We start from the raw sequence: 26,589 nt of genomic DNA, 5'->3' as shown, positions 1-26,589 counted from the left end.
TATAGCATTGAAAGACATACTATAAACAGATAGGTTTCAAATAAAATAAAATTGTAGTTTTTTTGTCACCTCTATGCATGTTTCTGAGGTTATGCTTTGCAAACTCCAAGACATAAGTTATTTCCTTGCCAATCATCAATGCCATAGGGCAGATGGTACGATGTGTCTATTGGAAGCACATTGAATGACTCTAAAACCACCTCAGACTGCTGCAGGAATCTGATCTTCATACTGTAGAACCAGTCCTATGGATCTAATTGTTAGACTCTTGTGTAAAAGCCGTAAGGACCTCAGCTACACGTTGCACGCCCCCAGTCATTTTCATTTAAAAGACAAGGGTTTCCACTGTGAGCGCTATATGTTGTCAGCTAGTCCCCTAGTTATAACAGACAGGGCATGACAGTTGTGTATGCACATCTGCTAATTGATACTGTACTGCGCAGAACATACGCATTAAAGGAAAGGATAGCTATCTTTGTCCTGGCACCTTTTTTCTGATTATCTGGCCTAATTCTGGACTAAGGGGAGACATACTTTTTTGGAATTAATACAGTTTTGAGAGTTTGCTCGTTTTGACAGAGAACATGCTGAGACCTATATCAACATACCATGGCCTTCCCGTTTTGGAACGCTATATCTGTTGCCCTGTTCACTTCCATTTTAGCCAGACGAGGCTTCCTTTGAAAAGTAATGTCTCCACAGTCCAGGATTAGGCTAGATAATCCGAAAAAACACCCCAAGATAAAAAAACAGCGAACCTTTCCTTTAACTTAAATGCCTCCCGAAACCAAACATACTGGAACAGCTACGGACCTTAAAAACTTGCATTTACGTTTGCAGTCCATACACAGCGTAGACACTGAGGGATCGGTGTACTTACAGGTGCTGTTTTTCCCTGGAGAAGGCATAGGAGAGATGCTTAACGTTGTGAACCCTGTTCTCCTCCACGTTGGGATGAAGTGGTTCCGTGGCCTTGCTCACCAACGTGCTGATCTTCGCCCCAACGCCAGAACTCTGCTTCACTTCATATACCTGGCACAGGGAACAACCCAGAGGGGTTAACCAGATGATTGAAGAGAGGATAAGAACCCATGAGCAAGACTAGGTCTGGGTCTGAAAAAGGTACTAGCTGTCAGAAACCCCCGCTTCCTTCATCCTGGTCTCTCCTGGTTTCTCCTGGTTTCTCCTGTTTGCCTCCTCCTGTTTCCCCCACAGAGGGAGGGCTGAGGGGAAAACAATTACGCCAGCAGTGATCTGACAGCTAGTAACCTGCACACCTCCATCAGCAGCTCACTAACTTTTTTTGTAGGCATCTTGAGCTTCATGAATTCAGCTTCTCGACAAAGCACGTGCCATGGTGCATGGATCTTCACAAAGCCCACGCCAGGGGTTTTAGTCTGAGGAAAAAAACCCAGATTACATTACTTTGATGAAAGAGGCATCGTTTTTTTTAACAGTAAAATTGACATTAGTGATGTTGAAAACTGAATTCCTAACACTTTGCCCGGTTTTGTCTCTTTCTAAGCCAGACTAACAATTGTCTTCAGCGACACACAGATACAATAGATAAACATCCAAGGTTATAAAGGCAACAGAATAAAAGAATTAAATGCATGCATGTGTTTATCTCATGTCAGTAAGGAAAGCAATACATTCGTCTGGATGACATTTGGGTAAACAGTGCCCCTCCAAACATATTCCTCCCCCACTATAATCAGTTCAATCAAAACATCTGGGAACTGGAGGCTACTTATGGGACAGAGACGATGAGACACCCTGGGAAATCAGGAGAAATGTCTGCTATCATTCTTTCAAAATGATTCATTCTTTCATCATCATTACAAACAAGTCTCACCATAATATAAGCACTGGAATCTAGGACAATGACAAGAAAGTGAAAAATAGCAACCAGACAGAGATCTGTATTTCACTGTATGTTCGAGTACATAAACGCAGGAAGGATTCACTGGGAATGCTGTGACGCTGCTGTTACTTAGCTACCCACTTACAGCCCACAGGATATCGCGGTTCGTTTGTTTACATGGAATCAGCGCTTACTGAGATGCTCATTCACTCACTGACTCACTGATACGGTTCAAAGCTCTGAGAGAAGGCAGGCGTCATCAGCAGAAAGCCGGCCACTAACTTTCATCTGAAATTCTAAAAAGCCAACTGTAACAGGGTTTCTCAGTTTATGTTGTCTCCAATGGAGCTGAGCCGGTCCTCATTAGTAACAAGGGACTACGAATAATAAAACAAAACACATCCACTAACTTTGAACTCTGAAACAACCCACAGACTTAACATCATTTGTCCCCTCTCATCTTCAATAACTCACTCAGCATAAGGAGTTTTTCTCTGGCATTTCTGAGCCAGCATTATGTTTTGCTTTTGATAGAGATCATGGGCCTTTGAATGTACCTTGGGCTTGAAACACGTCAGTGCTGTATAATGAATATCGAACAGTGGATCTGCAGACATCTGCAATAGCATGAGTGACATTTTCATCAACTCAAGACAGAAGTGGCATTGTTGATATTAAAAGACAACATTACATAAATTCTCAGAGGCAGCATTTAACCACAAGGAATACATGAATGTGAGAGCTAGGCCTGAGACTTAACCAAGCATCCTAGTCACTAGTGAATGGATACTAGATACCAATGAATGGATTTGTCCCAGCACTGCGGATGTGTCTTTGGCTCTTTGACAGACAGACCTAATTTAGAGTTGATGTCACTCTGCCGGACATCACAATCGGAGAACATAGCGGTTGCGGTAGAGTTGAAATAATGGGATTCCTAGCGTAGCTTTCCATCAGCGTTTCACCCCCAAACATTCACAGTCCCCCACATCCCATCACAACCTCTGCTTCCACCCTACCCACTGCAGTCCCGTCGCAGTGTCCCACTATTAGATCCAGATGTGAAGAAGTCCCAGTAAGTGTCCTCTATATACAGATCAGTCTAAGTCAACAGCACTTTAATGATCTATAATACGCAGGGCGCCTACTTTAATCAACTAACTCAAGAACGGACGGCCGATAAGAGGAAATGATAAAATACCTAAATATTACTCCTCGATCTTCCTTACGCTAACATCATAAGAAAGAGATTATTCAGTTAGTTTTCCCCCCACAGAGAACATAAACAGTTTGATGTGATAACCACGGTTACCAGGAGAGAAAGAGTTTTGGCAATAGAATAGTGTCTCAAATTAAATTTGGGGACATCATGGAAATTATTAACGGATGGTTTACTGTATAAACAGGTTGTTAAGAGAGAGCAAGCGTTAGCATCCACAACCAAATGTTGTATGCCACTTCATGAAGGACAGTGTACAAAGAACACAGAAGTCTGTCTTTACCACACGCTTAATGGAAAAAAAACAATAGGACATCAAGCTCGGGAACAGTTGTCCTCTATGCAGAATACAGGGTTGTATTAGAGTGTGTTCTGCTCTTGGAGAGTACATTCAAGAGGGATCTTCCTGCTGGCATTGCCAAATTGATTGCCAGACGCTGTGTGTGTGTGTGTGTGTGTGTGTGTATGTATCTGTGTCCATGTGTTGGTGTCCGTGTGTGGGACTGTGTGTGGGTGCAAGTGCAAATGTGTGAGGGGGTTTGTGTGCGTGTTTGTTTGTGTATGTGTGTTTCCGGGTATGTTTGTGTACGGGTGTGTGTGTGTGCAATGGTCCTTCTACAGGGGCCATCCCTGCCTTGCCCTGGCTTGTCTGTCTGTCTGTTTCTATCTGTCGGTCTCTATCCGTTTCTCTGTCTGTACGTCTCTGGCTGTATGTCTGTCTCTTTCTATCTGTCTGTATGTCTGTCTTTCTCTGTCTGTCTGCCTCATTCTATCTGTCTGTATCTGTCTGTCTCAATGTGTCTGTCTGACTGTCTGTTGTGGTCAGTCTGTCTGTCAATCTCTAACTGTCTGCCTGTCTCTGTCTGTCTCTGTATGCTGTCTGTCTGTTTGTCTGTCTGTCTCTGTCTGTCTCTGTCAGTCTCTGTCAGTCAGTTTTATCCCTCTGTTTGTCTGTCTGTCTGTCTCAGTCAGTCAGTCTCTATCCCTCTGTTTGTCTGTCTGTCTGCCTCTGTCTGCCTGTCTGTCTATTTGTCTGTCTCTATGTTTCTTTCTGTATATCTTGATCAATCTGTCTGTCGATCTCGATCTGTCTGTCTGTCTTTGTCTCTGTATGCTGTCGGTCAGTTTCTGTCTGTCTGTTTCTGTCTGTCTCTGTTGGTCTGTCTCTGTCTGTCTGTCTCTGTCTGTGTCTCTGTCTGTCTCTGTCTGTGTCTCTGTCTGTCTCTGTCTGTGTCTCTGTCTGTCTCTGTCTGTCTGTCTGTCTGTCTCTGTCTGTGTCTGTCTGTGTCTCTGTCTGTCTCTGTCTGTCTGTCTGTCTGTGTCTGTCTGTGTCTCTGTCTGGGTAAAATGATCTGCAACAGCAGCTGTCATCTTGCCATCATCATCACTTCGACCAACTCCATAGTCTCAGATGTCTTTACCTCGTCTGCAGGATCAAATTGCTGGCACAGTGTTCATCAATGTGGGACATGGAAGGGGTGTGGTTAAAATCAAGGCAGAGGAGGGAACAATCTGGTTACTAAAAAAGTCAAAACAAATGTTCTTTCACATTGACAATTTGTAAGATTCATAATTTCAGAAAAGATACATTTTGTATCAAAATAAAATTGGTTATGTTATAACAGTTATGTATTGACATATTGGACAATGTAAAGCAGTGGCAGCTTCTTCTGGTGCAATTGGCAACTGAAGACCAATACCACAAGGCCCCTGAAAACAACCAGCACAAGGCTACTGAAAAATAACAGCCTCAAGACAGTCAAACACCCTCAAGACAGTCAACTACCAAAGGCTAACACGACTTCTGAAGACACACAAGACTTCTGAAGACTAACACCACAAGTCTACTGAAGACTAACACCACAAGACTTCTGAAGACTAACACCACAAGTCTACTGAAGACTAACACCACAAGTCTACTGAAGACTAACACCACAAGTCTACTGAAGACTAACACCACAAGACTTCTGAAGACTAACACCACAAGTCTACTGAAGACTAACACCACAAGTCTACTGAAGATTAACACCACAAGATTTCTGAAGACTAACACCACAAGTCTACTGAAGACTAACACCACAAGTCTACTGAAGACTAACACCACAAGAGTACAGAAAACAAACACCACAACTATTGTTTTCATACCCTCAAGACAGTTGATTAGAGAGAGTAATCTTTTGATACTGATCTGTGATTTCAAAAGGCAATGGCTTTCAACATAATAACAATAAAGCATATTTATTTTAATGTTTAAGGCAATTTGAATACCATCTTGGCGTTTTTAGAGAAACCCAAACAGCACTTCCATCAGCTAACAGACTCGTCACGCAGATGCAATTTCTGAATAAATCCAACAAACAAGCAAACAAACAAACAAACCAAAGACAGCAGTCCGACAGGTTAAAAGGTTACCAGGGTTACCTGGGTTACCCCAGCCCTGTGCCACCCCTCTATAGGCCAGTTTCAGCTGGTACTGTGCCAAATCACAATGCACCTTTTGTGTACTGCGGCATGGTGGGGGCTCCAGCCAAACTGGCTGACCTAAGCCCAAAGACAAAACTACCCCTGATCCACCGAGCCACCAGAAAACAAAGACTGCAGAGGTGCAGCGGTGTTGTGTGGAATGCTCTCCCCTCTCCAGCCTGGGCTAATGTGTGGCTAATGCCACTAGACCCGGCTGGACACAGCTGATAATTTCGGGTGGGCTCGGGGCTGTCAAAAAGAACAAGAGACGCCAGAAAGCAGCAACTCACGTCCTCATCCTTCTCCAACTCCAGGCCCATGTCGGTCAGGTTGCCCTCGAACTCTTCCCGACGGAAGCGCTTGTCATCTTCATGGTAGTCCATGCTGTGGTCGTGAGGGGCCACCTCCAGATCACCCCTGGGCTGCGGGGGTGGCGGTCGTCCCAGCCTGGCTGTCCCACGGCGGAGGGTCCGCGTGAAGGCGTTGTCGGTGAAGCAGTACGAGTGTCGGTTGGACCGGGAGCTGCTGGGCTTCTTGATGTGGTAGGTGAGGACGTAGTCCACCCGCCTCTCTCCATCCTGGAAGTACAGGCCGTGCTGGCATCGTGTGTTCTCCTCAGGTATTAGGGAGTTCAGGAGCTGAGGGGAGAGGGGAGGGCTGTGCATTAGAGAGGGCTGGCTGGGCTAGCTACCTAACTGAATCATGTGCATGTGTGTGTGTGTGTGTGTGTGTATGTTTGTGTATGTGCGTGTGCTGTGCAGCTTTTGCCATTTGTCGTGAGAGGCACTGGTTAGTGAGCCAGTTATAGACTACAGGGGTCAAGGTAGCAGAGTCACCTAGTCTGAATGAGGCTCCTGTGGAATTGAATTCCCCTTGGTGAAGTGACCTCCCTCATTGACTTTGAACAGAAGTGCTGATTAAACAGGGCTTCCTAATTATTGTATTTATAAAAAACAAAAACATACTAAATCTTTTGCATTTATTTCAACCTTGAACAAAATGCCACTCTGTACAGTATGTGAAGAACAACACTTTGCTGACTCTGTATTATGAAATCTAATTGATGTGATCTTTATATGGATAACATCCATATGAATAATGTTATAACCCATTACTGTAAGAACTTCAATAGGTTATGTTTTACAAGGTAGAGAGTGGATACATTGAATAATCATACACAACATAGAATATTTAGGGAAATAAAATAGTTATTTTGACAAAACTATGCAGGATCTTTCATCTGTTGTCTATTTGTTCTGCTTATTGCTTAGGCATCATGCAAGAATCCTACTAGGGGTCTCCTAGCAAACCTCCAATCTAGAGCAGAGGCTAGGAAACAATAAAGATAACAGTTGTGCACTTGCATTTTTTCCATGTGTAAAGGAATGCGTTGTTTTTTGCACCCACAGAGAGTTGGGTCACAGTCAGAAGATCAGCTTTTATTGACAGCAACCCTGAAACGATTAGCCATAACCAACTTGTTCAAGGACAGAACAACATATATTTCACCCTGTCAGCTTGGGGATTTGATCCAGCAACCTCTTAGTAATGTACTGTATAATGTATTGTATTTATTTATTTAATTAAAAAGGACCCCGATTGTTATTCTTTCTGGAGTCCATCATTGTAAAACTATATTAATGTAATATACACCAACTGTGTACAACTGTACATTTGCATTTTACTATTTTTAATTGTTGGGATATCCATGTATTTTGTACAATGCTTTCCTTCTCAGCAGCTAAATGGGATCCTCATAAAGATAAATACAGACATATGCTGCTATCGGACATTTGGGGATATTTGGGTGACTTCAAAACAAACAGCTAATTTCAGACTAGGTTGACCTTTTATTGTAATTACAGTCGACAATGTCATTAGATAATCTAATCTTTAAAAAACATAAAACTATTAAAAGATAAGAAAGACATATTTTTCATAAGTAGAAGTGGGATTTCAACTTGGGCTGTGCTTGGCGGGAGTCCCCTGAAGGTAGTGCAAATTGGCCCACCTTTGCCTGAGGGCCAGCAGTGATTTCCTTGTCTCATCACACTTTAGTGACTAAATCTGGCGGGGGCGCCTGCAAGCAGAACTAAGGTTGTCATTCAAAAGAGATCCAACGCACTGATTCCGCTAGCTTCTTGGTTGAGTGAGCAGTTTGAAAAGTAGCAGTATGACTGTGTGTGTACAGTGTGTTGTGTACAGTGTGTTGTGCGTGTGTGTGTGTGTGTGTGTGTGTATATGTGTGTGTGTGTGTGTGTGTGTGTGTGTGCAGACATGGGCATTTCTTGTGCTTGGGTGCACACAAGACCACATGCTGGACAGACTGTATACTTGTGTCATTTAAAGTTGTGTTTGGGAAAGCATAGTTGACTGATGTGATGTTTTTAGGGCTGGACTGTTTTGGTCTGGCTACAACTACAAACGGCTCCACAGTGCCCAGCCCATTGACCATATCAACATACTTGAAATTGTAAGACTGCCTGTCTTATCAGCTGTAATAATATTGTTGAATTTCCTTGCAGACTATTTTGATAACACTGACTGACAAACTAATTTCCTATTTTTAGTCACAATATGTAAGTGGACCATTCAACATAAATATAATGGCTTTGATTTAATTTCATAGTAATTCCACACAACAATTTTCCTGAAGTAATGAAGAGATACATCTAAGAAACTGTTCCATTCATACCACTGGCTGAGAAACTGTTAGAGGCACTGTCTTCTAGCTAATGTTATACGTTAGACTAAACCCCATTGTCACAGATAGGAACAGTTAAATAGCATAGTTAAAAATGTGTGACAAACATTCCTCAGGACCGGTGCTTTCAGGGATCTCATTAATAAACCGAGTGTATAGTGTATAAAATATAAAGCTTTCCTTAAAAGCGACCAAAATGTTGTTATTTTCCCCGTGGATACATGGCAAAAGCCCCGTGAGCATGTACGCATTCTGTCTTTGTGGGGACTTCAGGTCACTACGTACACATAGACGTGGATCATAGACACACACACTGGGCTTCTCAAGGTGTTTGCGTTTAAAGTATCAGGCCATTTAACTGAATGGGTTTCATCTGGACACCCACACCCACTGAGAAGCCCTATGTCAGTGGCACTGTAGGAGTTAAGGTGGAGTTAGATGCTAACTCCACCTGGTTAGATGCTAACTCCACCTGGTTAGATGCTAACTCCACCTGGTTAGATGCTAACTCCACCTGGTTAGATGCTAACTCCACCTGGTTAGATGCTAACTGCATTTTGTTGTAGTGTACTTGTACTGCTCAATGTCAATAAAGTTGAATCTAATCTAAATGTCGGTACAACCCCATTTCCACAAAGGTTGGGACACCGTGTAAAATGTAAATAAAAATAGAATGCATCAAATGTCATTGTTTTTTGAAAGATATATGCCCACTTTGAATTTGATTCCAGCAACACGTTGCAAAAAAGCTGAGACAGGGGCAACAAAAGTCTGGAAAAGTTGTTTAATGCAACAACAAAAAAACTGGTCAGTAACATGACTGGGTATAAAAAGGGCATCCCAGAGAGGATGAGTCTTTCAGAAGTAAATATGTGGGGGGGGGGTTACCACTCTGTGAAAGACAGCACATGCAAATAGTGCAACAATTTAAGAATAATGTTTCTCAATGTACAATTGCAAAGAGTTTGGTGATCTCATCATCTACGGTACATAATATCTTTAAAAGATACAGAGAATACCAAAGAAATTGTGTACGCAAAGGACCTATGTTATACGGCCGTGATCTTTGGGCCCTTACTGTAGGTGATAGCGCTTTAAAAACAGACATGATTTTGTAGCGGGAATCACTGCATGGGCTGAGGAACACTTCACAGACAAAACCATTGTCTGTGAACACCGCAGCATCCACAAATGCAAGCTAAAACTCTACCATGCAAGGAGAACCATTTACGGAGGAAACATTAATCCTGATCAATATATACAGGATTTGGAGCAACATACAGTTCCAGAAAAAAATTAAGAGACCAAAAAAGTTGAAAAGGAAGGTTTTAAGTGAGGAACAGAAGGGCTAAAATTAAGAGACCACTGCAAATTGAACGCTTCTGTTCCTCACTCAAAACCTTCCTTTTCAACTTTTTTGGAAAGGAAAGAAAAAGGTGCAGTGGTCTCTTAATCTTTTCCGGAGCTGTATGCTGCCATCTAGACGTCTTTTTCAGGGAAGGTATATTATGCTTATTTCAGCAACACAATGCCATACTAGAGCTTGGCTCTGTATTAAAAGAGTCCTTGTGCTAAATTGGTCTGACTGCAGTCCGGACCTGTCACCCATTAAAAACATTTGGTGTTGTATGAAATGAAAAATATGACAAAGGAGACCCTGAAATCAAGCAATCCTGTATCAAGCAAAAATGGGAAAACATTTCACTTTAAAAACGACAGCAATTTGTCTTACCAGTCCCCAAACACTTATGGGGTATCGTTAAAAGAAGAGGTGATGCAACACAGTGGTAAACCCCTGTCCCAACTATTTTGAAGTGTTGCTGGCATCAAAGTCAAAATGGGTATGTCTTTTTCCAAAGACAATTACATTTCTCAACATTTTATATGTTGTCTTTGTACTATTTTCAATTAAATATAGGGATAAATGATTTGCATATCATTGCCTTTTGTTTTTATTTGCAATTTACGCAGAGTTCCAACATTTTGGGAAACGGGACTGTTAGATCAGTTCACTCACCAGTTATTGGCAGCTTGCAGCCCATTTCTGAGTACCTTGAACACACAGAATTTTTCATGCCTTCCATGGCTAGCTTTTATAAACAAATTTCACAAATACGCTGCATGCTCACAGCTACAATCTAATCAGTGCAACATTCACAAGAACACAGCCCTGTTTAGCCATTATCAGCTTAAATAATAATGGCATAAATTATTAGCCAAACCAAACATAATATTTTGCATCTGTCTCTGGGTCACACAAATTTGATCAGTAGCTTATAATGATACATTTTCCCCAAAAGCATTCCCAAAACTGCAAAGTAGGCTTATCGGGCAGATTTATTTTATTAGTATATATCTGTAATACCTAATTGTTATTTGTATGAAACAGCAGTAGGAAACAGATTGAAACGTGTTAAATGCGCCATGAATGGGCCTGATTTGCAATTAAAGGGGACACCCCAAACTATTTATATCTACCAGATCTAAAACCATTGCTTCTGGTATGATTCAATAATTGAATATCACATATGTTTGTTCTCTATGAATAATTAAAATTAAGGACAAATCAAATCTCAAACCAGGAACCATACAACTGAGCACATGCTTTTGGATACACAATCACAACCTGGACACAGATTACAGGAAAATATCCACCAGATTTTATGAAGCCCCCTTGTAGATTTGTTTATTAAGAAATTATTTTACTGGGTATTTTGACAGAAAACATAGCACATTACTTTCTCTATACAGTACACTGAGAACCTAGGCAAAAGCTACAGAAGAGACGAATGGGCTTATAAAAATAAAAAAATGTAAATGACATTCATACATTTGACATGTTTTTACCCCAGGAGCAGTGAATGCCAGTGGCCATGGTAGTTCAAGCACCAGACAACACAAATATGGAATTGGTGCTGAACTGGCAGAAGGTATCAATGTACCATCTCCTAAAATGAGCTCCTCAGCAAAGTGCTCTTAACATTATAAATTCTCTCAATGTTTTGTCACAAGACTATTATATTATTTTGCCTAATTAACACCACTGTGTATTCATTAGACTTTTATTACTGAAAGATACAGTTACGTGTTGTGTTTTATTAGGATTGTCCTAAATTAAGGTTTCATAAACGCCCTGACACTTTGATCTGGATGCCTTTTGGAAATAGGAATTTGGGAAATTTCTTTACCAAAAAACTTCGGACTCTTAGTCCTCAGATGCATCATGGTTCTCTAACTCAATTTGCTACAGACATGTTTCAGCTGGATCCATGAGAGTTACCCCAGCTTTTTTTTTAAGACCAATTCTTTAGGGTATTTTTTTCATCAAATTCCGTCATCTAGCTGTATGTGAGGGGGTGCACAACATCATGAATTAGTGTGTTAATGTTGTTTATGTTCCAGTAAAAGATCCAGATTTGACACAAACACCACTTTCATGAGGGGTGGAAGAATTGACAGAGCTTCAAGTGTTATTGCAGCATTGGAGCTTGTGCAAGGGGCATGGGTGTAACCACTGAGATGTTGAGAGGAATTGACTGGGAGGAAACAGGTTACATCTTGGATATCATTTAAGAGTTCCATTTCACTGTAGATATATATGTGGGATTGCTAATTAAATTGTCTTATCTCTCATCTGAACCGGTTGGAGTCTCATGGTTGTGACTCATACCAGATCATCAGAAAGAATCAGCCAATTCAGCAGTTTCCCTGCTGGCAGATTCGCAGCACATTGCTATAGCTACTGTAACTGATTCATGCAGCTTTTTGGCTTGCAATTAGTTAAAAGTGTTAAATGATTTTAATTCCTAAATGGATTACGCAGTTTGTGATTTTACAACTACAGTATAACATATAACCACTTCACATACTAGTATTGACTCTGGTATTCTTGTGTCAAGATGCCAGCTACCTAGCCACAGGGCTATAAATTAACCAAGCCAGCTATCCTACCCAGAGACAACAACGCACTGTGTGATTTGTAATCAAGTTAATTCATGATACAATTCCAAAACAATTTTCTCACATTTACTTGATTGTTGTTGCCCTCCTGAGATTCAAACCTGGGCCGCCCATTTGAAAGGCTGTGTCTTTAACCATTACGAATCGTGTATCCAGCTAAATGTTTATCTATCCTGAACAAATCCTAATATCCACCAGAACAGTTTTATTTTAGGCTTCCTATTATGTAGCTACTGAAGGTTGTAGCTAGCAAAGTTTTTGTCTGTCCTGCACAAATCCTAAGGCAGTGTTTTGACTGTGACCTGAGTCGAACGCGGGACATGTTGGTCTTAGCTGGGGTTCCTTATATTATATAGGAATGTGCAGCTTTGTCTGTCACCTTATCCCCTAGAGGGGCCCCCTGGCCAGGGCCTTGTGCTTGTGCTGCTGGTTAACTGTTGCTGGGGGAGCCATGCCCTTCAAAAGTATTAGTGTGTTAGTTTAGAATGACTATTGGTACCTCACAGCAATGACAGAGATTACTTTATACAGTACTAACACAGCATTAATAAATTCAGAGAAATAGGTATTATTTTCAATTGTCTTACAGACAAGAAGTCTAAAGGCCATTATTGAAAATTCATCCACTGCAGTTATTCAGCCTCTGTAACACACCACTTGTAAACAATGTCAAAAGTGCAATGAATAAAAAAGAATGTTGAAAAGCACAAGGGAAAACAAAATAAAGGAAAATCTTCAGTTAGGTTTCAACCAATTAAGTTCCTGTTTTTTTATGTATGACTGCTTTGTTGTGGCTTTTAGCAAGGATTTGGGGTGGGGCCGAATGTCACAGTTTGCTGGTGTTTATGTTCCAGAAATAAAGGCCCACAATTTACACAAACGCCTTTCTTGTTCATAGTAAAAGTCTTTGCAGAGAGACATGCAGATTGTGTTACAGGAAGAAGCAGCGCTAACGTAGTCATGTACAGGGTGTGACCATCCCATCGTGGGAGAGAAGGCCCTAAACAGGCTTTTAAGCAAAAAAAGGTTACGTTTTACACCACAAGAAAGCTCATATGATTTAAACATTTTGGAGAGTGGTGGGGGATGTTGACTACAACCTAACATGTGCCTGCTCTCAGGTGGAGGTTTCTCAAGGGTTGAGAAATAGTCTTTAATATCAACGAAATGCTGGAACGCTTTTTTTTTTTTATTTGTGTCGTGCAATAATTGGGCTTACAAGAACACACATTTGATGAGCTGTGAGATTGAGCTCGGGCTGGGCTATAAGTAATATTCTGTTCAGACTGGAATTTGTATGCAGTATGCATGTGACGTACACATGCACTGCGCCATATTAATTCCCTACATACTGATTTGCATGGCGGCATCACCGTCTAACCAACTAACATCCTCATTTTGTTTTTATGGCTATTTCAGCTATTCATTTTCAAAATAATTTGGTCCGATGGGCCCCTCGAGAGCCCCCCGCCCCCTCTGTGCTAAGACTAGCTCAACACCAGTGAACAAGACATTAAAACGTGTCAGACATGTTTGGTAGATAGTCTTGTTCTGCAATTAGGCTACATGATAATTATCTTTCTAAAAACCAGGTCAAGCCCTTTCTAAGCTATATTGAGATGGCACAAAACTAAACAACTGAATGGTTTAACATATTTAAGCAATTACTTATCCAATTGGTGTTGTAACCTAACCAATTTGATTGCATATGTAGGTTTCTAAAATTAAAAACATCACATCTGACTATTTATAACATTCCACAAATCAACATTTTAAATCATAGTTAAGCAAAGTGAAAGAAATGCCAAGCATATATGTATTATTTTAAAACATACCAAACAACCCAAATGTAAAAGCAGCAGTTCTCCAGAGAAAGATGTCTCTGTCTTCTGCTAAGTATTAGTTTGTAAACACATGATGTACATCCACACATACTGTTTCTCACCCCGTCATTCCACTCACTTGAAATTTGCCATGAAAAATCACATCCTTTAAGAAGTGTCGGGGCTTGCTAGCTGTAGCCGCTGCATTATGAAGCAGTGAAGTCCCTGAACTCTCTGGTGTTTCTCCAGCCATCTTCCCATCACTAGGCAAGCACAGCCGGCGACTACTGCTATTAAACAGAGCACTCCCTCGTGCTTTCTTTCCCCCTCTCTCTCTTTCTCTCTCCCGCTCTCTGACACCGTCCACAGGGGTGAACCAAGACTCTCCGCTTCAAGACCTAGGCTACTACTTGTTACATGAGAAGAGTCTGAGACACGAGATGAGTCTAAGTAGCCCTAGCTAATATTAGCCTTGATCTGAATGTGAAAAGGTGCCCTCTTGTTTTCCAATCATTCCGTACATATAAAACCACTGCGGATACAGTATATCATGTTTTTCAGGAGCGGATATTCAATAGGAGGTCAAGGTTTAGCAGCGCTACATTTCATTACGACATAAATGTTGGTCCAACCAAAACAAACATTCCTAAAAAGAGGAACTTCACTGGTTTATATGAACAATTTAATCGGAACCCTCTGATGAATATAAAAGCTTAACTTTTATCAATACATGCTTTACAAGAAAGACCAATGTCCCTGACAACAATGTTTCTGAAATCGGCAAAAAATAACCAATTAAAATATGATCTACCACAGTATGTTGTTTTTATCAGTAATCACACATAGTTATCTACAGTGTTCTCGGGAAGCAGATTTAAATGCTGAGAAGGACATATCAATCAAATTTTATGCAAGAACTTCACCAGTATCTTCCCAAACTTTTAGAAGTTACTTTGTTAGATGTATTTGACAGTGGAATTTGATTTCGACCATGCCCACCTCCATACTAATACCAGAGTAAGGTAACGGTCAAGGAGAACAGTCATGCAATGGCCAAAATGAAAAACTGTTCATTAAGTATTTGGATATCATTGCTTTGGTACTATGTACTGACCTTTCAAACTATGGTGTGCAACATGGTTTATTGAGCCAATTAGTCAAAATAATCATGTTCAGAGTTCTCCCTATTCATCTGTTGCATTCTATTCCAATTCAATGGCAGAATTGAAAGACATTGAGAAAGACATAACTACTATAAGCAGCATGTAATGCTTGCTTACATAAGACAACATGTCGCCAATCTTATGTTGGAAGAACACTTGGGCCCCAACGCTTTCGTGGAGTGGTCACATGGAAAAGTGTTTCATAGTGATCACTTGAGGCTGACACTTCTGGGGGGGCAATATTACAAACGTACACGACTAGAGCTTGCAGCCCAACTTCCACTTGTGAATATTCCAAAACTAAAATACCCACTCGTAAGTATCTTGTGCCCGACTGTGACCTGTGTTGTAACATGATTCGCAATGTTATACTGCCAGTCAGTCGAACACTCCAGTTATAGATAGTAAAAAAGTGGAAAACATTTAACAGTACCAAAGGCCATTGGACTCGCTAGTGTAGTAGTAAAAGAAACTCACCGTAATTTGGCAACATTTCGGACCTTATTAACATATAACCCTCTGCTTCCTCTTATGTATGTGGCTAGATACGTTATATATGTACTGTATATATGTAGCGACCGACGTCTCTTTTCTGTTACAAGATAATACAATAGAAAAACACAACATAGATCGCATCACGACATAACACACTCCTATTTAACCACACCCCAAATACCAACACCTATCCATTACCTTAATAAGCAGCAGAAAATATATATAACACATTTTATGGAAGGAGTGAACAAGGTAGCACAGTTTTGGTTTGATCATCCCAACAACTTAAAGGGGTAACCCCACCCCAGAAACAATAAATTTGACACTTTTGTTCATTTGGTGTTCCATCAGTAGCTAAAAATGTTTCCTCATAGTTTCACCTTAAGTGGTTTCACTATGAATAAGACCAAATCCACCAGAATTGGCTTGAATTTTTTGTGATTCCTCAAAAAGGTGTAATTGTACACTTATTCAGTCTTCATAAATAAATACACATATATCAGATTTTTGAGTACAGTAGTCCTAAAGTGATGTATCAAATGGCTGACTAAAATGCAATTGTTTATTTATCTCCTCTTTAAGATTACTGAAAAAGACACTAAGATATGAGCACATATCTAATGCTCTTTGTATTTTGGTACAAGATCAGCTTAAATGTTATAACTATTATTTGAATGATAACTGACGTCAATTGTTGTTTATGTTTATATTTGCTCTGTTTTTGCTGAGCTGATTCCAAAAGGTTATTAATAAAGATAGCCAACCAGACAAACAGTATATTGGTTTGATTTTGTTAAAAACTATCTGAGGGACACAAAAAAATTCATGTGAATAATGTAAAAAGCATGTTTCATTGCATAACACCAAAAAAAAAGCTGGAATCTAGAGACGGGTTAATTTTAGCTACTTAAAAAGCAAAAAACACAAAGCTAGCTAAAAAACATAACAAATGCAGCCTTGTAAACTAGTGAGCTGTCCCAGAGGAAAACATGTGTCCGTCTGCTCCATGCAGGAAGCTGAGGCAAAGTTCACTTCTCACAGGGAACATAAGGATGTGGTCAAATCAGCCCAAGGCTAAGTGTTACTGCATACAGCTAGCATAGGATTTGACTGTATACAGCTAGTCTAGGACATCACCTTAAACAGCTAATCAAGGAAACAACTTTATCCATCATAGAAACTAATGTTGGTCTAGGACATGTTTGTAAAGAGCTTGTTTAGGAAATAATTGTATACAGCATGCCTTGGAAATTACTGTATACAGCTAGCCTAGAATATTGCATTTAGGCCTACATTTTTGTCAATTAACATGTGCAACTTACAATTAGTGACTGTACACAACAAGCCTAATACCTTGCTGTTTACAGCAAGCCTAGGATATTATTGTACACAGCTAACCTTGATTTAACAGCTAGACTAAGAAATTACTGTTAACAGCTAGCCTAATATACTATTAAAAACAGCAAGCCTAATATATTACTTTACATCAGCTAGCCTAAGACATTACTAAACAGTGTAGGTTTACATTAGTCACCACCATCCGGCTGTATGAAGTTTACAGGTCAAACTGAAGAGAGAGTGTGACTTTTAAGAAGTTAACAACACATCATGTCGTTACAGTGGCTGACATTGGTTCAAGAGTTTAAAAATATGGTGCTCGGTGGTACTTTTACAGATAGGATAGAGAAATATGTCAAATTCATATAAATTATATTTAGATAGACAGCTCAGAGAGACAGACTCTCCTTACTTACCGTACATACATCTGTGACATAATTACAGTAGTGTGGATCAACTGACAAATTCAGTAGACTCAAAAGCCAAACAACACAATCTCCGAAATGTATTGTTCTCCGTTGACACTGGTTTTACTGTGCTGCTAACGTATCACCATGAATCACACTGGTTTTACTGTGCTGCTAACGTATCACCATGAATCACACTGGTTTTACTGTGCTGCTAACGTATCACCATGAATCACACTGGTTTTACTGTGCTGCTAACGTATCACCATGAATCACACTGGTTTTACTGTGCTGCTAACGTATCACCATGAATCACACTGGTTTTACTGTGCTGCTAACGTATCACAATGAATCACACTGGTTTTACTGTGCTGCTAACGTATCACCATGAATCACACTGGTTTTACTGTGCTGCTAACGTATCACCATGAATCACACTGGTTTTACTGTGCTGCTAACGTATCACCATGAATCACACTGGTTTTACTGTGCTGCTAACGTATCACCATGAATCACACTGGTTTTACTGTGCTGCTAACGTATCACCATGAATCACACTGGTTTTACTGTGCTGCTAAAGTATCACCATGAATCACACTGGTTTTACTGTGCTGCTAACGTATCACCATGAATCACACTGGTTTTACTGTGCTGCTAACGTATCACCATGAATCACACTGGTTTTACTGTGCTGCTAACGTATCACCATGAATCACACTGGTTTTACTGTGCTGCTAACGTATCACCATGAATCACACTGGTTTTACTGTGCTGCTAACGTATCACCATGAATCACACTGGTTTTACTGTGCTGCTAACGTATCACCATGAATCACACTGGTTTTACTGTGCTGCTAACGTATCACCATGAATCACACTGGTTTTACTGTGCTGCTAACGTATCACCATGAATCACACTGGTTTTACTGTGCTGCTAACGTATCACCATGAATCACACTGGTTTTACTGTGCTGCTAACGTATCACCATGAATCACACTGGTTTTACTGTGCTGCTAACGTATCACCATGAATCACACTGGTTTTACTGTGCTGCTAACGTATCACCATGAATCACACTGGTTTTACTGTGCTGCTAACGTATCACCATGAATCACACTGGTTTTACTGTGCTGCTAACGTATCACCATGAATCACACTGGTTTTACTGTGCTGCTAACGTATCACCATGAATCACACTGGTTTTACTGTGCTGCTAACGTATCACCATGAATCACACTGGTTTTACTGTGCTGCTAACGTATCACCATGAATCACACTGGTTTTACTGTGCTGCTAACGTATCACCATGAATCACACTGGTTTTACTGTGCTGCTAACGTATCACCATGAATCACACTGGTTTTACTGTGCTGCTAACGTATCACCATGAATCACACGTTTTGAATGTTGCTTCTGTGTGCACTGCTGTGGATGTTGACTTGTCAGTCACTGAAATGTAAAGGCAAATTACCACGGAATCCGACTGGACATAGCCAATGTCTTCAATTCCCTTGATATTGATGATATCCACCTCTTTCTCTATGCCAGGGATGTGGGTGGACCTCTCGTTCTTCTGCATGGCTTGGACAGGGAGTCCTGATCTGATCGTGTCCTGGTTCTGATGGGCTTTACCTGGGGAGAAAAACAGCAAAAAGCACCTCTCAAGTCTCAAGACAACCATGTTGGGTGAGTTGAACTGCAGCACATACAGTGGGGAGTATTTGATACACTGCCGATTTTGCAGGTTTTCCCACTTACAAAGCATGTAGAAGTCTGTAATTTTTATCATAGGTACAAAAATCTAGAAAATCACATGTATGATTTTTAAGTAATTAATTTGCATTTTATTGCATGACATAAGTATTTGATACATGAGAAAAGCAGAACTTAATATTTGGTACAGAAACCTTTGTTAGCAATTACAGAGATCATACGTTTCCTGTAGTTCTTGACCAGGTTTATACCACACTGCAGCAGGGATTTTGGCCCACTCCTCCATACAGACCTTCTCCAGATCCTTCAGGTTTGAGATGCTTCTTACGGAGCCACTCCTTAGTTGCCCTGGCTGTGTGTTTTGGGTGGTTGTCATGCTGGAAGACCCAGCCACGACCCATCTTCAATGCTCTTACTGAGGGAAGGAGGTTGTAGGCCAAGATCTCGCAATACATGGCCCCATCCATCCTCCCCTCAATACGATGCAGTCGTCCTGTCCCCTTTGCAGAAAAGCATCCCCAAAGAATGATGTTTCCACCTCCGTGCTTCACGGTTGGGATGGTGTTCTTGGGGTTGTACTCATCCTTCTTCCTCCAAACACGGCGAGTGGAGTATAGACCAAAAAGCAAAATTTTTGTCTCATCAGACCACATGACCTTCTCCCATTCCTCTTCTGGATCACCCAAATGGTCATTGGCAAACTTCAGACGGGCCTGGACATGCGCTGGCTTGAGCAGGGGGACCTTGCGTGCGCTGCAGGATTTTAATCCATGACGACGTAGTGTGTTACTAATGGTGTTCTTTGAGAATGTGGTCCCAGCTCTCTTCAGATCATTGACCAGGTCCTGCCGTGTAGTTCTGGGCTGATCCCTCACCTTCCTCATGATCATTGATGCCCCACGAGGTGAGATCTTGCATGGAGCCCCAGACAGAGGGAGATTGACCGTCAACTTGAACTTCTTCCATTTTCTAATAATTGCGCCAACAGTTGTTGCCTTCTCACCAAGCTGCTTGCCTATTGTCCTGTTGCCCATCCCAGCCTTGTGCAGGTCTACAATTTTATCCCTGAGGTCCTTACATAGCTCCTGGTCTTGGCCATTGTGGAGAGGTTGGAGTCTGTTTGATTGAGTGTGCGGACAGGTGTCTTTTATACAGGTAACGAGTTCAAACAGGTGCAGTTAATACAGGTAATGAGTGGAGAACAGGAGGGCTTCTTAAAGAAAAACTAACAGGTCTGTGAGAGCCAGAATTCTTACTGGTTGGTAGGTGATCAAATGCTTATGTCATGCAATAAAATTATAATTAATTATTAAAAAATCATACAATGTGATTTTCTGATAAAAATTACAGACCTTTACATGCTTTGTAAGTAGGAAAACCTGCAAAATCGGCAGAGTATCAAATACTTGTTCTCCCCACTGTAGATGTGAATTAGGCCTTCAAAAAGAAGGTGAATATAACCATATCCAACAAAGTGTGCCTATTTTTTATGTCTGTTGCTTAAGTGGTAAAAGTGACTGTGGTCTTTAGGCTATTTTACCAAGGTGGCATTTCAGGGCATGTTGTACAATGTCGAATCAAAAATGAGAGTGTTGAATATGACATTGTTCCGGTGTGTTTCTGGAAATCCATAGGAGTAGGGACTGAAGTCACAGCCTCTGAGTTCAGCTGAGGACAGGAAACCTGAGGGTTTCAGAGGGCTGCGCAAATTGCAGACTCAGCATTATCCAAGAAGGACAGTTGGGATATCGAAGATCATTGCCTTGTCACTCATGTTTTAATGACCCCTTACAGCGGGTTGGATACCTGCAAGTTTGATCGCAGTTGTTGGTTGGAGAATACACTCTTCTCGAAGCGCCTCCAAATAATACTTGCTGCTTGAGCAGGCAGCGTGTGGTCAAGCTACAGTATGCATCAGAAGAGAAGCCTAAATCTTCAACTGGAAATGTTATAGTAATGTCATATGTTGTATTATGTTTTTGTGATAAGACATTTCATCACTTAACCTAAAGCAATCAAAGATGACTTTATAGTGGCTTATAAAAGTTTGCTATAACACACCATGAAAAAAATGATGATGCAATAATAGTGATTTGCTTGTCATTGGCCACACCTTTTAGATGAATCACTGTGTTGATAATTATAATGCTGTATGAAACCTGAGGAAATATTTCCCAGTAACTGTAAAGCACTATGATTCTGTACATTATAGGTCATCATAATTCAACATACAGGTTTGGGTAGGTTACTTTTTAAGTTACCTGTCCACATTTGTAATCAGTAATGTAACTTTTGGATTACTCAAATAAACCTTGAAACTTGAAAAAGATATCACACTAGGCCTATCATTGTTCTGAGAAATATGCGTTGAGTAGATAACTAAATAACATTTTATATAGCTTGGCTAATATTATCGTATATATACTCTGTTTTTACTAGCCATCCAATCAACCAAAACCGTAGAAAATTAAACTAGCATTTAATCCGTTATTAATCTGGTTATGCGAGCGAACCACCTTTGCGCGCATGATAATCACACATAACTGAGGCACGCAATTCTTATTTTGATTCAAATAACAATGTTTTTAAAACATTAAATAATAAACTCAAACATGCAATGTGTCATAATTATTTTGCGCACCTATTTGTTATTAATTGAAGTAATCATAAAGTAATCATACATTTTATTTTTTATGTATCTGGAATCCGATTACAACCGATTACACGGTTACATGTAACGGATTACTTGTAATCTGTAACTCCCCAACTCTGTCAACATATAATGCATTATGAGTGTTTGTATACAACATCACGGGTCTCCGTGAGTTTTTACGAGTGTCTATAACTCAATCAAATTTCATCAAATTTATTTATCAAGCCCTTTTTACAACAGCAGTTGTCACAAAGTGCTTTACAGAGACACCCGGCCTTAAGCCCCAAGGAGAAAACAACAGTAGTGTTGGATTTCAGCTAGGAAAAACTCCCTAAGAAGGCCGAATTTTAGGAAGAAACCTAGAGAGGACCCAGGCTCAGAGGGGTGACCAGTCCTCTTCTGGCTGTGCCGGGTGAGATATTAAGAGTCCAATTAGAATAATGAATACATTTCTCTGGGCTAAATCAAGAGTCTATTTTATTCTAGACTAGGTCAAAAGTATGACCAGGTAGACAAGGACAGGGACAGGGACAGCAACGGGCACCCCAAACCAGGTACTCCGCAGGTGTGGACCAGGACCTCATCTCCTCCTAAAATGTTTAACTGGAGGAGACTGAGAAAAGTTAGAAAGTGCTTTCCTCATATTTCCTAGCACAATAATATAGCAGCATAACACCATGGAACTGAGACGGGGGGGTCCGGCGACACTGTGGTCCTACCCGGGGGAGGCCCGGACAGGGCCCAACAGGCAGGAAATCAATCCACCCACATTGCCAGGCATCAACCAAAGGGACACCCACCAACCGCAACCCCCCTGAAAGAGGGCCAGCAGCGTACAGCCCAATTGCACAAGTGCGCAACAGAGAGACAACAACAAGCCAGTGACTCTTCCCCCGAAAGGCATTGGAGGGAGGGCATCCTAGTGGCGACGAGAGCCCACCTGGCAAGACAGCAAGGTGGACAGTATCAAGCCTACTGGTCATCTTCACGCCCCCGGGCCAGTCTACACCTAATTATAAACTGTGCTGTAGAGATGAGTTTTTAGTAGACACTTGAAAGTTTGCACTGAGTTTGCATTTCTAACCTTAATTGGCAGATCATTCCACAGTAGTGGAGCTCTAGGAGAAAAAGCCCTGCCGCCAGCTGTTTGTTGAGAAATTCTAGGTACAATTAAAAGGCCTGCATCTTACGATCGTGGGTTACTTGTAGGTATGCATGGCTGGATCATTTCAGCAAGGTAAGTAGGAGCAAGTCCATGTATTGATTTATAGGTTAAGAGTAAAATCTTAAAATCAGCCCTAACCCTAATAGGCAGCCAGTGTAAGGACGCTAGGACAGGAGTAATGTGTTCAAATTTTTTTGTTCTAGTTAGGATTCTAGCAGCCGTGTGCAGCACTAATTGAAGTTTATTTATTAGTTTGTCTGGATAACCAGAGAGATGAGCATTGCAGTAATCTAGTCTAGAAGTAACGAAAGCATGGATTAATTTTTCTGCATCAGTTTTTGATAGAAAGTTTCAAATTTTTGCAATGTTTCGAAGATGAAAATAAGCAACTCTTGAGACATATTTTATATGTTCTTCAAAGGAGAGGTCAGGGTCAAGGGTAACGCCTAGGTTTTTTACAGTTTTTTGGGATACGACCATGCAGCCGTCGAGGTTCACAGTGAGATCTGCTAACAACGCTATTTGTTTCTTGCTTATACTGCATTATTACTGTATTATATTGCATTATGAATACATGTATAATGCTGAATAATGCGTTGTGCATATGACCTTTAAATAAAGTGTTACTAGAATGTTCACTGCTAATATGTTTTCACAATGTCTGATAGAGATCTGAACAATAGAGACTAAATGTCTACATGTCAGTCACCCTGTTATTAATAATAACAGGGTGCCTCTAAAAAGCTGACCACGAGGTACAGGTAGCTCGCAGACCATTTCTAAATAGCTGAAAGTTTTGGAAGTACATGCAGTTTATTTGAGCTCCTCCGCACATTTTTGTAAACCAATCTCACGTCCAAAATTCTCTAAAATGCCAAATGTGTTTATGTACCTGCCAGAGGGTACATATTTTAAGTATTTTATAATTACATAATTCGTATCTACGATAAATCAGTCAATGTCAATGCAAAAACACACAAGAAAAACAAGGCAACAAAAATCTACCATCAGTAGAGTTTGCTAGGAAATATAGCTTCATAATTATGTGTTTGGGACACTCATCACACTCAACAGTGGGTAGTCCCAAACAAACCCTAGAAATGTTGTACTGAAAAATCAACACTTAAGTAACTATACATTACTGGGTCGCAACTGGATAATCGTGTCCAAACTCTTCATGTAATTATGTGACCTGGGTCCTTGTAAGACTTTGGCCCACACAGTGGGATGTAAGCAGAAGTTAATCTACAAGAGTTTATGGTTTCAGGACTCATCGATCAAAAGAGCAGACATTAGTAAATCAACATTCGTACCTAGTAATGAATGTGTTCGGATAAAACATTTGTCAGTGAAACCAATGTCAGAACAAAAAAAACATGACATAATAAACATGTAGCTTTACTGTACTTTACAGTACAAATCACAGGAAATTGAGATTTGATTTCAAACTACGGTTTGCTTAATATATTATTGTGTGAGAAAGTTAGAGAATTCTAGGCATGTTTCCATCTAGTTCGTGGCCTTGCTTCAACACCGTAATGTGTCATATGCCACACGGAGAGCAAGCAACAGATGTACACATAGGGGGCCCATACAGCACAGATAATCTTGTGGATGTGCATTAAATAAAGATAAACTGGCAAAAACTATTTTAAAATAACAAATGTTCTAATAATAGAATGGCTCAAATTGGTGTTTGTTTTACATGGTCATCCATAAATACAGCTTCCAAAACAAAATATTAGTTAAATCATCCCTCTTCATCTCCCCGCTAGCCGTCCGGGCAGACCAGGGTTCCGACTCAGATGACATCTGAGAATTTGCAGCTGAGCGTTGTTTATTTTTCAGACATACTGCACTATGTGAATTGCTCCTTGAACTTTGTTGGACTTGCCCCGGATGGTGCTTTTCAGCCACTCAAAAGGAAGATGTGCAATGAATCTTCACTAACATAAGCTACTGTCCAGCTGGTCCCCATCAAGTTCCGGACTATCTTTGACTTGGGGCTCACGTCTGTGCAACTGAAACTCCTAGCTTTAAAACATTGGGCGTCCATCCAGTTGTGTATGGCAGTTTAAATAAGCAGACCCAACGATTAGAAGAGTCTCCGTGGGAATCACTGGTTTAAAAAAAGATTGAAGAGAAAAAGGAGGAAAAAAAATCACTTCCTCTTGTGCTAATATTAGAATGATCTCTGTGGATTTCATACATGTTACACTCCAATTAATTTCAGTCTACTTTATCTACACAGAGTTCTACAAAAATGTTACATAAAAGAGAAATAGTGGCAAGTTAAACAATATGTTTAGTGACCTAATGAAAATCAGATGTGTCTAATATGTAACTCTCAAATAGGTATAACTATAGCCGTGAGTTGACAAACAAACACATCCACAAAAACAAGTTTAGATTTGATTCACGTGAATGTATTAAATTCAAAATATTGCTGTTGTTGCAATAATATAATAAAAAAATAAAAAAATATAAAAACAGGATTATACATAAACAATAGAATATGTTGACCAATAGTCTCACATTTGATCCAGGTAAACGTATTCAATTCAAAATGTTGCTAAATGTTGCTGTTGTTATAATAATGTAATTTATGTTACTGGCTATCACAAATAAATAAATAAATAAAACTGTATTTTACGTAAACAATTGAATATGTTGACCAATAGTCTCACATTTGATCTAGGTAAATATGTTAAATTATAAATGTTGCTGTTGTTACAATAATGTAAATTATGTTACTGGCTATAAAAAATGAACAGGATTTTAACAATAGAATATGTTAACCAATACTCTCGCTAACAAAATGTGTAAATTAATTGTCACCATTTATTCTTACCATTTCCTTGGTTGTTGTACCCAGGCCCATTCACATCCATTATTGCTTGCTGAACTCCAAACCTTCCAAAAACACCCTCCTATAATCTAACTGAAAAATGTAAGTCCAGATTTCTGTTTAACCTACTTTTGAAAAGTTTTACGCTAACTTACTCAGATAGAGAAAAAAGGAGATCATTATACTATCAACATCGCTGACTGTAAAATCACCCAGCTCTCAGACCAGATACGATGGGACTCCAACTAGAACCACTTTGTCAAAGCCAACCGACCACCACAATCTCTCTGAACAACGACTGTGCTAGACACAGAGTCAGGTCTGTCCTCCTATCACAAATCCCATTGTAACCCAACACCAAACACAGTCCTACTTATGGCCAGTGACTAACTAGTTATACCACATCCCAGTCCCTGTAAGACAATATGGGAGATATGGGGTGAGATATGGGAATAATTCTATAGGACTAGAGATGATGACATCATGGACCCTTGAGGGAAACAAAAAATATTGTTTTGTTCATATAGTCATTAAATAATATATCAAGTATTGGATATGGGGCCAAACACAAACCAGTTTCAAGGTTAGTGGGAGTTAAGACTGCTGAATTGGAAAACTTGCTGGCCTTCTCTCCGATAAAGCCAGATTAGCCTTGTTCCTCTGTAGGTTTCTTCCACTCAGGTACTTGTAAGAGTCTATAGGTTACTGTAAAAGCACATTGTCACTGCTGATGCAGGAAGGGCTTTATATGTTTCATTGACTGATCAATTGAG

General features: G+C 40.2%; 1 protein-coding gene across 1 annotated transcript in view; it reads right to left on the bottom strand.

Moving 5' to 3' along the window:
- The window catches only part of LOC105018276 (anoctamin-1), a 64,625-nt gene extending 38,450 nt beyond the window's left edge, over positions 1–26,175 (bottom strand). The window contains 5 exon segments of the mRNA XM_013138944.3: positions 881–1,032; positions 1,299–1,397; positions 5,837–6,184; positions 18,909–19,069; positions 25,820–26,175. Of these exon segments, the coding sequence (XP_012994398.1) occupies positions 881–1,032; positions 1,299–1,397; positions 5,837–6,184; positions 18,909–19,069; positions 25,820–25,859 (800 nt within the window). The 5' untranslated portion in view covers positions 25,860–26,175.
- Between the last annotated feature and the right edge of the window lie 414 nt (positions 26,176–26,589).

The sequence above is a fragment of the Esox lucius genome, chromosome 19 (assembly GCF_011004845.1).
Source record: "Esox lucius isolate fEsoLuc1 chromosome 19, fEsoLuc1.pri, whole genome shotgun sequence".
In the NCBI taxonomy this organism is placed as follows: Eukaryota; Metazoa; Chordata; class Actinopteri; order Esociformes; family Esocidae; genus Esox; species Esox lucius.
The sequence above is the reverse complement of the archived record's forward strand: the minus strand, read 5'-3'. Positions and strand labels throughout refer to the sequence as shown.